The 11,135-nt window shown below is 38.1% G+C and overlaps 2 protein-coding genes across 2 annotated transcripts; both read left to right on the top strand.

Annotated features, from left to right (window-relative positions):
* Positions 1 to 1,127: 1,127 nt before the first annotated feature.
* Positions 1,128 to 4,753, top strand: LOC113350024 (light-inducible protein CPRF2-like). Its single transcript, XM_026594086.1, has 6 exons — positions 1,128 to 1,567; positions 1,916 to 2,051; positions 2,420 to 2,633; positions 3,732 to 3,807; positions 3,889 to 4,014; positions 4,167 to 4,753. Exons 1-6 carry the CDS (start codon positions 1,163 to 1,165, stop codon positions 4,611 to 4,613), a joined length of 1,404 nt encoding a protein of 467 aa, XP_026449871.1. The 5' UTR covers positions 1,128 to 1,162; the 3' UTR covers positions 4,614 to 4,753.
* A 2,765-nt stretch (positions 4,754 to 7,518) lies between these two features.
* On the top strand, positions 7,519 to 9,845 carry LOC113352508. Its single transcript, XM_026596320.1, has 2 exons — positions 7,519 to 8,877; positions 8,946 to 9,845. The coding sequence occupies exons 1-2, from the start codon at positions 7,519 to 7,521 to the stop codon at positions 9,843 to 9,845; spliced, it is 2,259 nt and encodes a 752-aa protein (XP_026452105.1).
* The last annotated feature ends 1,290 nt before the right edge of the window (positions 9,846 to 11,135 follow it).

Here is an 11,135-nt window from a genome sequence, read left to right as displayed (position 1 = left end):
ACCATGCCTAAGCTAAGGAAAATTATATTTTCACACTACCTATATATGAGTTCCCGAGTAAGTGGCATTAGCTTTTGGTTCGGTCTCCAAAGATATTTTACCACAATTTCATTTCGTCATTTTTCAATTGATGAATACTCAAAAAAATAATTAGGAAAAGATAGGCTTGCATGCCTCTGTTAATAGACGGATGGAACAGTTGTGAGTAATGATTCTTGCATGTGTCTTGCTCACATGTGAGTGGTCCAAGTATACAAGAGAAACATCATAGGTTTCTTTCTTTTTAATAGAGGGTCAAAATCCGGGCCGTTACAACACGAGTCATATCCTAGTCATTTACATGAATAAACACAAAACCAGATCATCTGTCACGTAATAATATTTACTCCCTTCGTTTTTAAAAAATAGGCAGGTTTCTTTTTTTGGATATGTCAAAAAATAGGCTTGTTTCTATATGTGGAAAGTCAAATGTTATGATTTTACTACTATACTCATAGAGGGACCACTTTTCTCTCCATTTTTTCTCATAATATAAAAATGAGACCACTTCTCTCTTTTCTTTCTCTAATAAGAGATGAGTGGGGACCAAAGGATAAATTAGGAAAAAACATAAAAAAATAACTCTAATGATTAGTTTTTTTAATTTTGGATTAGTTTTCTTAATTTTTGTAAAAACCAAACAAATCTACTTTTTTAGAAACGGAGGGAGTAATTTCTTACCATGTTTGGAAATTAACTCTTCCGGGAGCCTCCACTAATACAGTACTAGTATATCTAAAAAACAAAAAAAAATGTTGGATTAACCACGTTTACATGTGGTCCTATGCCTATTTCAAATATACAACACCCCGTTGGGCGCCGCAACAGCCAAAACCACAGATTCCCTGAGATGGTAAGTTTACAGCATACGCCTCAAAATACAAACACCAAATCTTACGTGCACCCGAAACAAAACCATCAGATATACATTGCGTAAATCTAGAATTAAATCTAATGGATGTTATCTACGTAGAGCACATTATCCCCTCTATTGATATGCATCAAATAGTAACGCTTTATACATGACCGTTGAAAAAGTCGTCTGCTCTTATCAAAATTCCAAAGACCCGAACCGGATCAAGACAGAAATAAAGAAGAGGAGACAAAGAGAAGAGAGAGAGAAATGGATAGGGTGTTTTCAGTGGAAGAAAATTCCGACCCGTATTGGACAGCGCCACCACCAGCACCACCACTACAACCACCACAATCAAGTTCAACAACAACAATGGATGATGATGATTTGAGTATGAAGAATCAGATGATGAATCGAAGTTCATCTGAATGGACTTTTCAGAAGTTTCTTCAAGAAGCTGAAACTCATACTTTACCTTCTTCTTCTTCCTCTGTAACTAATAATAATGAAGAAGTGGTTGAGATTAAGGAACCTGTTATTCTTAACCCTCCTCCTAATCATTCACAGCCGTCTGATTTATCAGCTAATGGTAGTGTTCCCATAGATTCGGAGGAATATCAAACTATTCTAAAACGCCGTCTTGAAATGGCTTGTGCTGCTGTTGCTTTATCTAGGGTAAGCTTCGCTTTCTTTCAGTTATTTATGGTTGAGGATACCTTTTTTTTTGGTAAAGAATGTTAGTTGGAGGAGTGATTCAGGGTTTATTAAGATTTAGGAAAACTCTCCAGACCAAATTTGTATAGGATAGTTTAACAATGAGCTGACTCTTAGGTAACTTTGAAATGTGTTTGCAAACAAGACCAATAATTTCAGTTAACGTGATCTAAGAATATAATTACTTGAATGAGATCCTAAAAATTTGATTTGAGAGTTTCTATTGTGCTTCTTTCTATGATTTTTTCGATGCTGTTTAATTGATGTTTTATTGACCATTGACCATGTGCTCTATAATTATGTTGATAGGCATCATCTGCAAAATCTCAGGATTTTTCTTCTGTAGCTTACAATGGGTCGCCGACCCAAGCTTCGGGTACAACACAATTAGCATCATCCCAAGCTTCTGGTACTACACAAATGGGGTCCCAAGCGGCTGGGAAAGGTATGTATTGTAATGTCCAATGCCTGTTGTAGCTCCAGTAGATGTTCTTGTGATTAATTAGCATGTCAAACATGGTCTCTGCTTGTTGTATATGATGAGGATTTGATACATTCATGATTTTTAAAAAGTTAGCATTTTAGAATTCAAACTTGTTTATGGCTTTTTTTTTCCCTTGTAAAAAGTGATTAGCTTTTAGCAATCAGAAATGCTGAAAAGCTTACTCTTTTAAAAGCTCAAGTCGATTCAAACTGGTTTGTCGTTTGCTGAATTTGGTTGTGTCAAAGGCAAATAGCTTACTAAGTAGTATGTTCGAATTTGGCTAAATGGATTTTTATAATCTAACTATTACTTTTTGGTCTACCATGCAGGCCCTGGACATGGTATATCCATGGAACAAGATAAGGCTGTTAAGGGACCACTTGGAATTCCAGCTTTACCTGCTGTGTTGCAGAAAAAATCAGGCGTTCAAATTGGACGTACAACTAGTATCTCGTCGAGAGAACAATCTGAAGATGACGACCTTGATGGAGAAACAGAAATCACAGATAATATGGATCCTGCCGATGTAAAACGCGTAAGAAGGTAACTATAACATCTGAGACTGGAGGGAGAGCATCCATTGAACATGGACCCACTAAGCACCGGCCTTAAAACCCAGATATATAGGATCCCATCCTTTAATGGCCTGCCAATGGACTTCAAAGGAGGCCAAATAGCTGGACTCTGGGTTCTGTGATGTCTGTTGCCTCTAATAATCTTCTCTAAATGATTTAGTTTTTTATAGTTTTTCACGTGAGCTGATCAAAGTAGTAGTTTCAATGTGCATCAATCGATGTGCAGCATGAAGAAAGAGAATACTCAGTGGACTCCTTATATCCAGGGCTTCAAATACCTTATCCTTCTTTCCTGTTTTGCATGTTACCAATGTGCCAACTATATACTTCCCCAAAACTTTCTTTAAGGGCGATTATTTGCCAATATACAGTTCCAGCATCTTTTTTCCATGTACAATAAAGCTTCCATCTAATGAAAAGACATAAAACACCAAGCACGTCATTTCTCATACCAACCCCCATTGAAAACACCTGGAGCTCCCAAAGTATGAAGAATGATTAGGAATATTGTAGGAGAGGGATCTTTAAGATATAGCTCAATGCTTTGCCTCAGTTTGATTTGAGAAATTATGCCACTTAGGTTCTCTGTTGTAGTCTGAAAACCCGTTGTCCATCCTTATGGCCCGGACAGAATTTTGAATCTTGATCTAGCACTATTTGAAGTTTGAACTGAAAAACCTGATACAGATGTTGGGTTTGCATGTCCTATGTACCGATGTCCATGTGTTTGAACCTTTGGTGTTTCCTGAGTTTAAGGACTTTAGGCAGTTCTTGCTGGAGTTTGTGTTTAGACCTTTTTTTTTTTTGGAGGTTCTGAGTTGCTCCTTTGTGAGCTTGCTTCACTTTTTCTTCTACTTATCTCTCTTTTTTCTAACTTTGGCGTCACTCTTGGTGACATCTTTGGTTTTTTAAATGAAATCTTCCCTTTTCGCGTCAAAAAATGTGTTTGAACCTGCAAAGAAGTTCCCTGCTAACTAAGATTTTATTTTTAGTATAGTTGGTTACAATTTTCTTCGCATGCATTAATCCGTTTATTTGTTAAAATCTCGCTTGTCATGTGACACAGAATGCTGTCAAATAGGGAATCAGCTAGACGGTCTAGAAGAAGAAAGCAAGCACACCTAAGCGAGCTCGAGACACAGGTTTGGCCCTTTATGTTGCCTCTGTTTTCCCCTTGTATGCAAGTACAATGAAGAATTATTTTTCGGTTTGCTATTCTCTAGGTTGCGCAGTTAAGAGTTGAAAACTCTTCATTGCTGAAGCGTCTTACTGATATAAGCCAAAAGTACAATGAAGCTGCTGTTGACAATAGAATTTTGAAAGCAGATGTTGAAACATTGAGAGCAAAGGTAGGTCATTAAGATATTATGTATTCTTCCACATGATTGCCTTCTTTGCTTTTAAGGTGTGAATTACTACCACAGACAATGAGCCATATGGATATTAAACTTATTTGGTTACTTAAACTGTCTGAGTTTTCTTTTTGCGGGGTTTTCTTTAGGTGAAGATGGCCGAAGAAACAGTTAAGCAAGTGACAGGGTACAACAATCCAATATTCCAAGCCGTGTCTGAGATATCTACCATGGGGATACAATTTGATAGTAGCCCATCAGACACATCTGCAGATGCGGCAGTGCCTACCCAAGATGCCATCAGCCAACAATTCTATCAACCCGTTCCTGACCCTCCGAGCGACCAGGGAGTGAGCAATACATCGTCTGATACTCCTTCGGTGCTTCCAGTTGAAGACATTCAGAATTCTCCAGGAACCAACAACAAAATGGGACGAACATCCTCCATGCAACGGGTTGCCAGTTTAGAACATCTTCAGAAACGCATCCGAGGTGGAACCACAACATCTGATCCTCATACTGTGCAGTGGGATCCATCATGGAACCCTGAAACACCCCAAACAGCGAATAGTAACCCTAAACAAAGTCCAGTCTGAAACAAACTTCCACTTTCATGGATGATGTATATGATGGATAAATATTATGGCAGCTTTAGTTATTGTGTTCAGAAATCTGCCATCTTTGCTATTCTTTTTTTTATTCTTTGGTCAAATGAAAATGAGATACTTAATGGTAATCCCGATTCGATCTTCAGATAGTATCTCTTGCCTTCCTATGACTATTTATAAGATGTCAGAACTAGAAAACAGCTAAGGTGCCACGAAATTCTCCACTCTGGTTTTAGCAGGTATCAAGTTGGGACGTCGACTCTGGTCCAAGGGGAACCCTTCCAGTACAGGCAAATAGATAACGAACGGAATCTGATCTGCAGAGCCACCAAATTTTTTAAAGGTGCCAAAACTACTTCCCATCAGTAAGAAATAATCCACTTTGATGTCATGTTGTCGCCACCGTTATAGACTTCAACCCAATATAAAGGATCTCCAACGTTTCTTGAATCACTTGCAATTAAGATCCCCTGACGAGCATGTGAATTTTTTTTTCGCTTTGGACTGTTTTCAGATTTTTACAAGGAAAGTCTTTCGTTTGGAATCATAGGCACCAGGTTCAGTTGAAGCGAGAGAGATTTCTAATTGTAATTCAGATTCCAGTTCCCCTTTTATCCTTGATTCCTCCACTTTCTTGGTCGGACTTTCGATAGAGTCATTACCATTGTCGGATATATCCTTCTTTCCGTCATTAATCGTACCAGATCATCAATTGTACCAGAAACTTGAACAGCTTTTGGGATATCCTTCTCTGTAGTAAGCACTGTCCCATCCATTAGTAATAGGAAGCTCAGCTAACACCTTATCAAGGCCTGCCGTATAATTAGCTACCATGGCTTTGTCAATGTCATCACCGTCTTCCAAATCAAAATCATCTGTAGCTTCATTCTCGTAACTATAATGAATACTTTTTGCTTCTGCATTCTTTTCGGGTAAAACACTTACGGTTCCGACAGATACGCTATTTGTAACTTCTATGTTTACTTTGTCTTCTCCAACAACCAGCTCTTCAGTTGTATCTTTATTTGCATAAACATGGATAACGGCATCCATTTTACCCCCAAAATTCAATAAAGACCCAAATGGATCCTTACTATTTCCATTTACTGCTGTGGAAATCGATTGCAAAAGATTTAGGAGTTGGTACCGGTTGAGCTAATTTCAAAAAGGTGCTGCAGAATTAACACGTCAGGGACGTTCCTGAGAACTTTCCACCCGGAAGCGAATAACTCATGTTTTGCCCCGCTAAAGAAAAAATTAAGCATAAACTTAATTACATTCAAATCATTTGCCGGTGTGGAACACTATCCTTATCACATTTATTTTCAAGAAATTTATAACGGGTTTCTTGAAAGCGCTTCAATAAGAGGGCAATAAATTTTTGTATCTAATGTTGGTACTTAAATCAAACTCGGCCGCCCTAATTTTTTGGCTTTTAACGACAAGTAAAAGGCTAACTAATTGTAAGACAACATTATTTTTGACCTAAATTAAGAAAATTCACCAAAACATCATGCCTGCTAACAATAAATACAAATTATATATGTTTTTGTAAACAGGAAATTTAACTATTATATAATATTTAAACGGATTCAATTCAACTACTGGTAAATTAAAACTAAAACTTCGATTCTCTAAAATCAATCAACCATTTAAAACTAACTTTAATCAAGAATTTATATTTTATAAAGAAAGATTGATTCAGTTATAATTAGAAGATAATAACTGGTGAAGAAAAACTGAAGAATACAGACAAAAGATGCAACCAAATTAGGACGGAGCGGGTTTAAATAGAGAGTTGAAAACTATTTAAGTCTTAATCAACCCTGTTAAAGGACCCATGCCCATGGATGTGCGGTCCAGATTTGGTGTCTTTTGGTTTTCCCCTCTCCATGTATATATATGTATTATATCCATGTAACCAATAGAACTCTGATCAAATACAGAATCCTTCTCCTTCTCTACCTCTTTCTCTATCTTTTATACTAAAACACGATATCATGCACGAAGCTATACCGCAGAGCTATATTTGATTGGTTGATATTTTTTTTTTCTACAGATGGATTATCGTCGAGCTAATATCGGAACCAATGGAATCAAATCAGCTAAGTTGGATCTATTTTGTCCAATTTTTTTGCCTTCCATGATTGATTAGAAAAAAATCTATACTCCATACCATAATCTATCTTTTTCTTTTTCATGTCTTCTATCTTGTTCAAATCAGTAATGAGAATTTTTTTTTGATTTGAAGCAACCAGGCGGAAGTGGTATACCCATCTAAGTGGCTATTTGATTTGGAGGGGATAGACAAGTAAGTTATTTTTTCTTGCGTATTCACAAGAAAGTTCCTGATTTGGAATTGTAGCTATTTATGTCAATGGTGCAGACATGATGGGTACTCTTGATGTAATAAGAGACCTTAAAAGCTATTTAAAATCCGAATTTGAGATGAAAAATTTAGGGAAAGCTCGACCGAATACTGAGCTTGTGGTATAGTATTCCACTAGTTTGCTGTCATATGCATTTCCACTTGCTAGCTACAACTACACTGGAGACTGCCCTTATCCAAGTTGACGGTGCAGTAGTCTTCTAATTGACCGCTTTTGTGTGGCTGGTAGAGAGCCAACACTGAGTTGCCGCGTGTCCACACCGGATTGGGTGATTAGTTAGAATCTTCTCTTTCTTCCTTGTTGTTGCATTTAAGCTGTAGGAAAACCTGTTTTCAGGTAGAAAATGAATTGTTGATGTAATTTGGTCTGCTTCGGCAGAGTTAACTAATTTCCGATCTAATTCCATTCAAATTCAGTCCTATTGATCTTAATTCGTGCAAAGAATAGTACAATTGGCATCAGAGCCGTTCCATCCTATCACCAAATATTTTTTTTCTCTCATCATGGTTGCTCAATCTTGTAAAGAGATTACTGATGCCTCTAATAGACACCACACTCAGATTGATAACATCCAACTCCAACTTAATTCGACGCTTACTAAAGAAGAATTCGAAAGCAGGATGAAAGCTAATTTTGAAGCTCAGCTTTCCATTTTGACTCAAACGATTAAATCTGAGATGGGAAATCTTCATTCAAGCAAAAATTTGGAACATGTTGACCATAGTGGAACTACTGGTGCTCAGTTTGTTCCTCTTGCTGATGATGATGGACATCACCCCCAATCTTATACTAGTAGCAGAGATTTTCACCATCGTCCTCCACGAATGTATTTTCCCCGTTTTGATGGTGACAACCCCAAGAGCTGGATTCATAAATGTGAATATTACTTCAAGATGCAGGTTGTGCCAGAATTCAACAAGGTAGGGATCGCGGCCATACATCTTGATGGCAAGGCAGGTAAATGGTTTGAGAATTTTCGTTTGAATAAACACCACATCTCATGGCCAGATCTAGCTGAAAGTATTTGCTCGCGTTTTGAAAACCCTGCTCATGATAATATAGTTGGTATCTTTAACAAACTAGCTCAGCTGACCACTGTCGAAGCTTATTTTGAAGAATTTGAGTATTATAAGGCATTACTACTCAGTGTTAATAAAGATTTTCCGGAATCTTACTTTATTGCTAGTTTCATTGGTGGCTTAAAAGAGGAATTGAGGAATTCCGTGCTCATGTTCGATCCTAAAACACTCATGAATGCTTTTTCACTAGTTAGGATGCAAGAACAAACATTACTTATCCAACATAGAGTACCTAAACCTACCCCAAAGCCTTTTTCTACCTCTTTCACTACCTCCAGACCATTTCCACCACCAATGGTTACTCCTAAATCCACTTATACACCTTCTCCTTCATCAGTCCCACAACCAACTGCAAAGCCTGCCCAATCCTTGCCTTTCAAAAATCTTACTTATGAGCAGGTGCAGGAAAGAAAAGCTCAAGGACTATGTTTCAACTGTGATGAAACTTACAAAAGGGGTCATATGTGTAAAAAACAATACTTATGTGTCTTAATTGGAGAGGAGGCTGAAGAAATATCGGATTCTGGATTGGACACAGAGCATGGGACTGATGAGGAACCATTGGTGGAGAGTGACATGGAAATATCCCTAAATGCACTTACAGGCACCACCTCAGCTGATACAATAAGGATTCCTGGTTTTGTCAAGAATAAAGGCATTTCAATTTTGATTGATACATGCAGTACATATAGCTTCATTGACTCTACCTTGTCCAAAAGCTTACAATATTCCATTGAACACACTGCTAGCCTCATAGTCACTGTGGCCAATGGGGAAAAAACTGTAAGCTCTGGTATTTGTTCTAACTTGGAGTGGTCCATGCAGGGACATAAGTTTTGTGCATATTTAAGACCTTTACCCTTGGGGGATGTGATATTGTGTTGGGTGCTGATTGGATGAGGAATTTGGGAGATGCCTTATTCAACCTTGCCAAGTTTTGCATCACCTTCAAATATAAGGGTAAGAAGATCACATTACAGGGTTCAGCTCCCAAACCATCCTTACACATGATGAGTGGCTCTGCATTAAAAAGGTTCTTTCAAAAACACTCTCATGGAGTGGTTGGTCAGCTATTCTCTATTTCTACCACCTCTGTTCCATCCCAACCACCTCAGCCAGTTGCCTGTTTTCTAGATCATTTTCCTGATGTCTTCTTTGAGCCAAATTCCTTTCCACCACAGAGAGATTTGGACCAAAAAATCCCTTTACAACCCAACTCAGTGCCTGTTAACTTGAGACCCTATAAATTTCCCTATATTCAAAAGTCTGTGGTGGAGAAACTGGTCCAAGTCATGATACTTTCTGGAATTATTCAACCTAGTAACAGCCCATTTGCCTCTCCAATTTTACTTGTCAAGAAAAAGGAAAACTCTTGGAGGTTCTGTGTTGATTATAGAAACCTGAAAATCATTAATATCAAAGACAAATTTCCCATTCCAGTGATTGATGAACTCTTGGATGAATTACATGGCTCCAAATTCTTCACCAAGATTGACCTGAAGTATGGGTATCACCAGATAAGAGTATACCCTTCTGATATCCACAAGACTGCTTTCAGAACCCATCATGGCCATTTTGAGTTCAAGGTGATGCCATTTGGCCTTAAAAATGCTTCAGCCACATTTCAGGCCATCATGAATAAGATTTTTCAACCTCATCTTAGAAAGTTTATTCTGGTCTTCTTTGATGACATTCTGATCTACAGTCTTACATTGGAGGATCATGTTCTGCATTTACAAACTACCTTATAAATCCTAAGAGAGAATCAACTTTTTGCAAACTTATCTAAGTGTTGTTTTGGACAGTCTGAACTAGAGTATTTGGGTATATTGTCACTGCCAATGGAGTTAAGGATGATCCTGCTAAAATCTCAGCCATGGTGGACTGGCCTTTGCCTACAACTATTAAGGATTTGAGAGGGTTTTTGGGTCTCAATGGTTATTACAGGAAGTTTGTTAAGAATTATGGGCTCCTTTGTAGACCATTAACTGATTTACTTAAAAAGGATTCCTTTCAATGGTCTCCTGCTACCACTGCTGCCTTTATTCAGCTCAAGACTGCCATGACAACTACACCTGTGCTTGCATTGCCTGACTTTAACAAACAATTTGTGGTGGAGACAGATGCTTGTGATGGGGGAATTGGTGATGTTCTCATGCAAGACAACAAGGCCATTGCTTTTTACAGCAAACCATTGGGACCAAGAGCTGCTGCTATGTCTACTTATGAGAAGGAGTTACTATCCATTGTCCAAGTTGTTGCTAGATGGAAGCATTACTTACAAGGTACCAAATTCATTATAAAGACAGATCACCAAAGCATTCTTTATTTTTTGGAACAAAAGATTTTCACTGTTCTGCAACAAAAATGGCTTATGAAGTTGTTGGGTTATGACTATACCATTGTGTACAAGAAGGTCTCTGATAACAAAGTGGCAGATGCTCTTTCCAGAAGACCCCATGCTGGTGCATCATGTCACTCTACCTCTCTTTCAAGTCCAGCTTGGACTCAAGATATTCTTGACAGCTATGCTGCTGACTCCACAGTTCATAGCTTAATTGCTCAGCTTACTATCACTCCCAGCTCTAATATTAAGTACACTTACTTCAATGGAATTTTAAGATACAAGGGGAGACTCTACATTGGAAATATGCAAATACTAGGACCAAAATTTTAGACTCTATTCACTCTTCAGCAGTAGGGGGACATTCTGGGATGCAGGCAACTTATATAAGAGCCAAATCTTACTTCTTCTGGCCTGCAATGAAGAAGGATGTTCTGCTTTTTGTCTCCACTTGTGATGTTTTCCAAAGTCACAAGAGGGAGCATACATTTCCTGCTGGCTTGCTGCAGCCATTGCCCATTCCAGACCATGCATCGCAACACATCTCAATGGACTTTATTGAAGGATTACCAATGAGTGAAAGAAAATCTGTCATCCTTGTTGTGGTGGACATGATGACTAAGTACATCCACTTTATTGGATTACACCATCCTTACACAGCTGCATCTGTTGCTAGGGAATTCATCTCTCATGTGTT

This window comes from Papaver somniferum, chromosome 2 (assembly GCF_003573695.1).
Source record: "Papaver somniferum cultivar HN1 chromosome 2, ASM357369v1, whole genome shotgun sequence".
NCBI classification, from domain to species: Eukaryota; Viridiplantae; Streptophyta; class Magnoliopsida; order Ranunculales; family Papaveraceae; genus Papaver; species Papaver somniferum.
Note: the sequence above shows the minus strand (reverse complement) of the source record. Positions and strands in the feature narration are given on the sequence as shown.

Coding starts and splice junctions, on each gene's coding strand:
- LOC113350024 (XM_026594086.1), top strand. CDS start 1,163: ATGGATAGGGTGTTTTCAGTGGAAGAAAATTCCGACCCGTATTGGACA. Junction 2,052..2,419: donor GTCCCAAGCGGCTGGGAAAG/GTATGTATTGTA, acceptor TCTACCATGCAG/GCCCTGGACATGGTATATCC. Junction 3,808..3,888: donor TAAGCGAGCTCGAGACACAG/GTTTGGCCCTTT, acceptor GCTATTCTCTAG/GTTGCGCAGTTAAGAGTTGA.
- LOC113352508 (XM_026596320.1), top strand. CDS start 7,519: ATGGTTGCTCAATCTTGTAAAGAGATTACTGATGCCTCTAATAGACAC. Junction 8,878..8,945: donor TGGCCAATGGGGAAAAAACT/GTAAGCTCTGGT, acceptor TGCATATTTAAG/ACCTTTACCCTTGGGGGATG.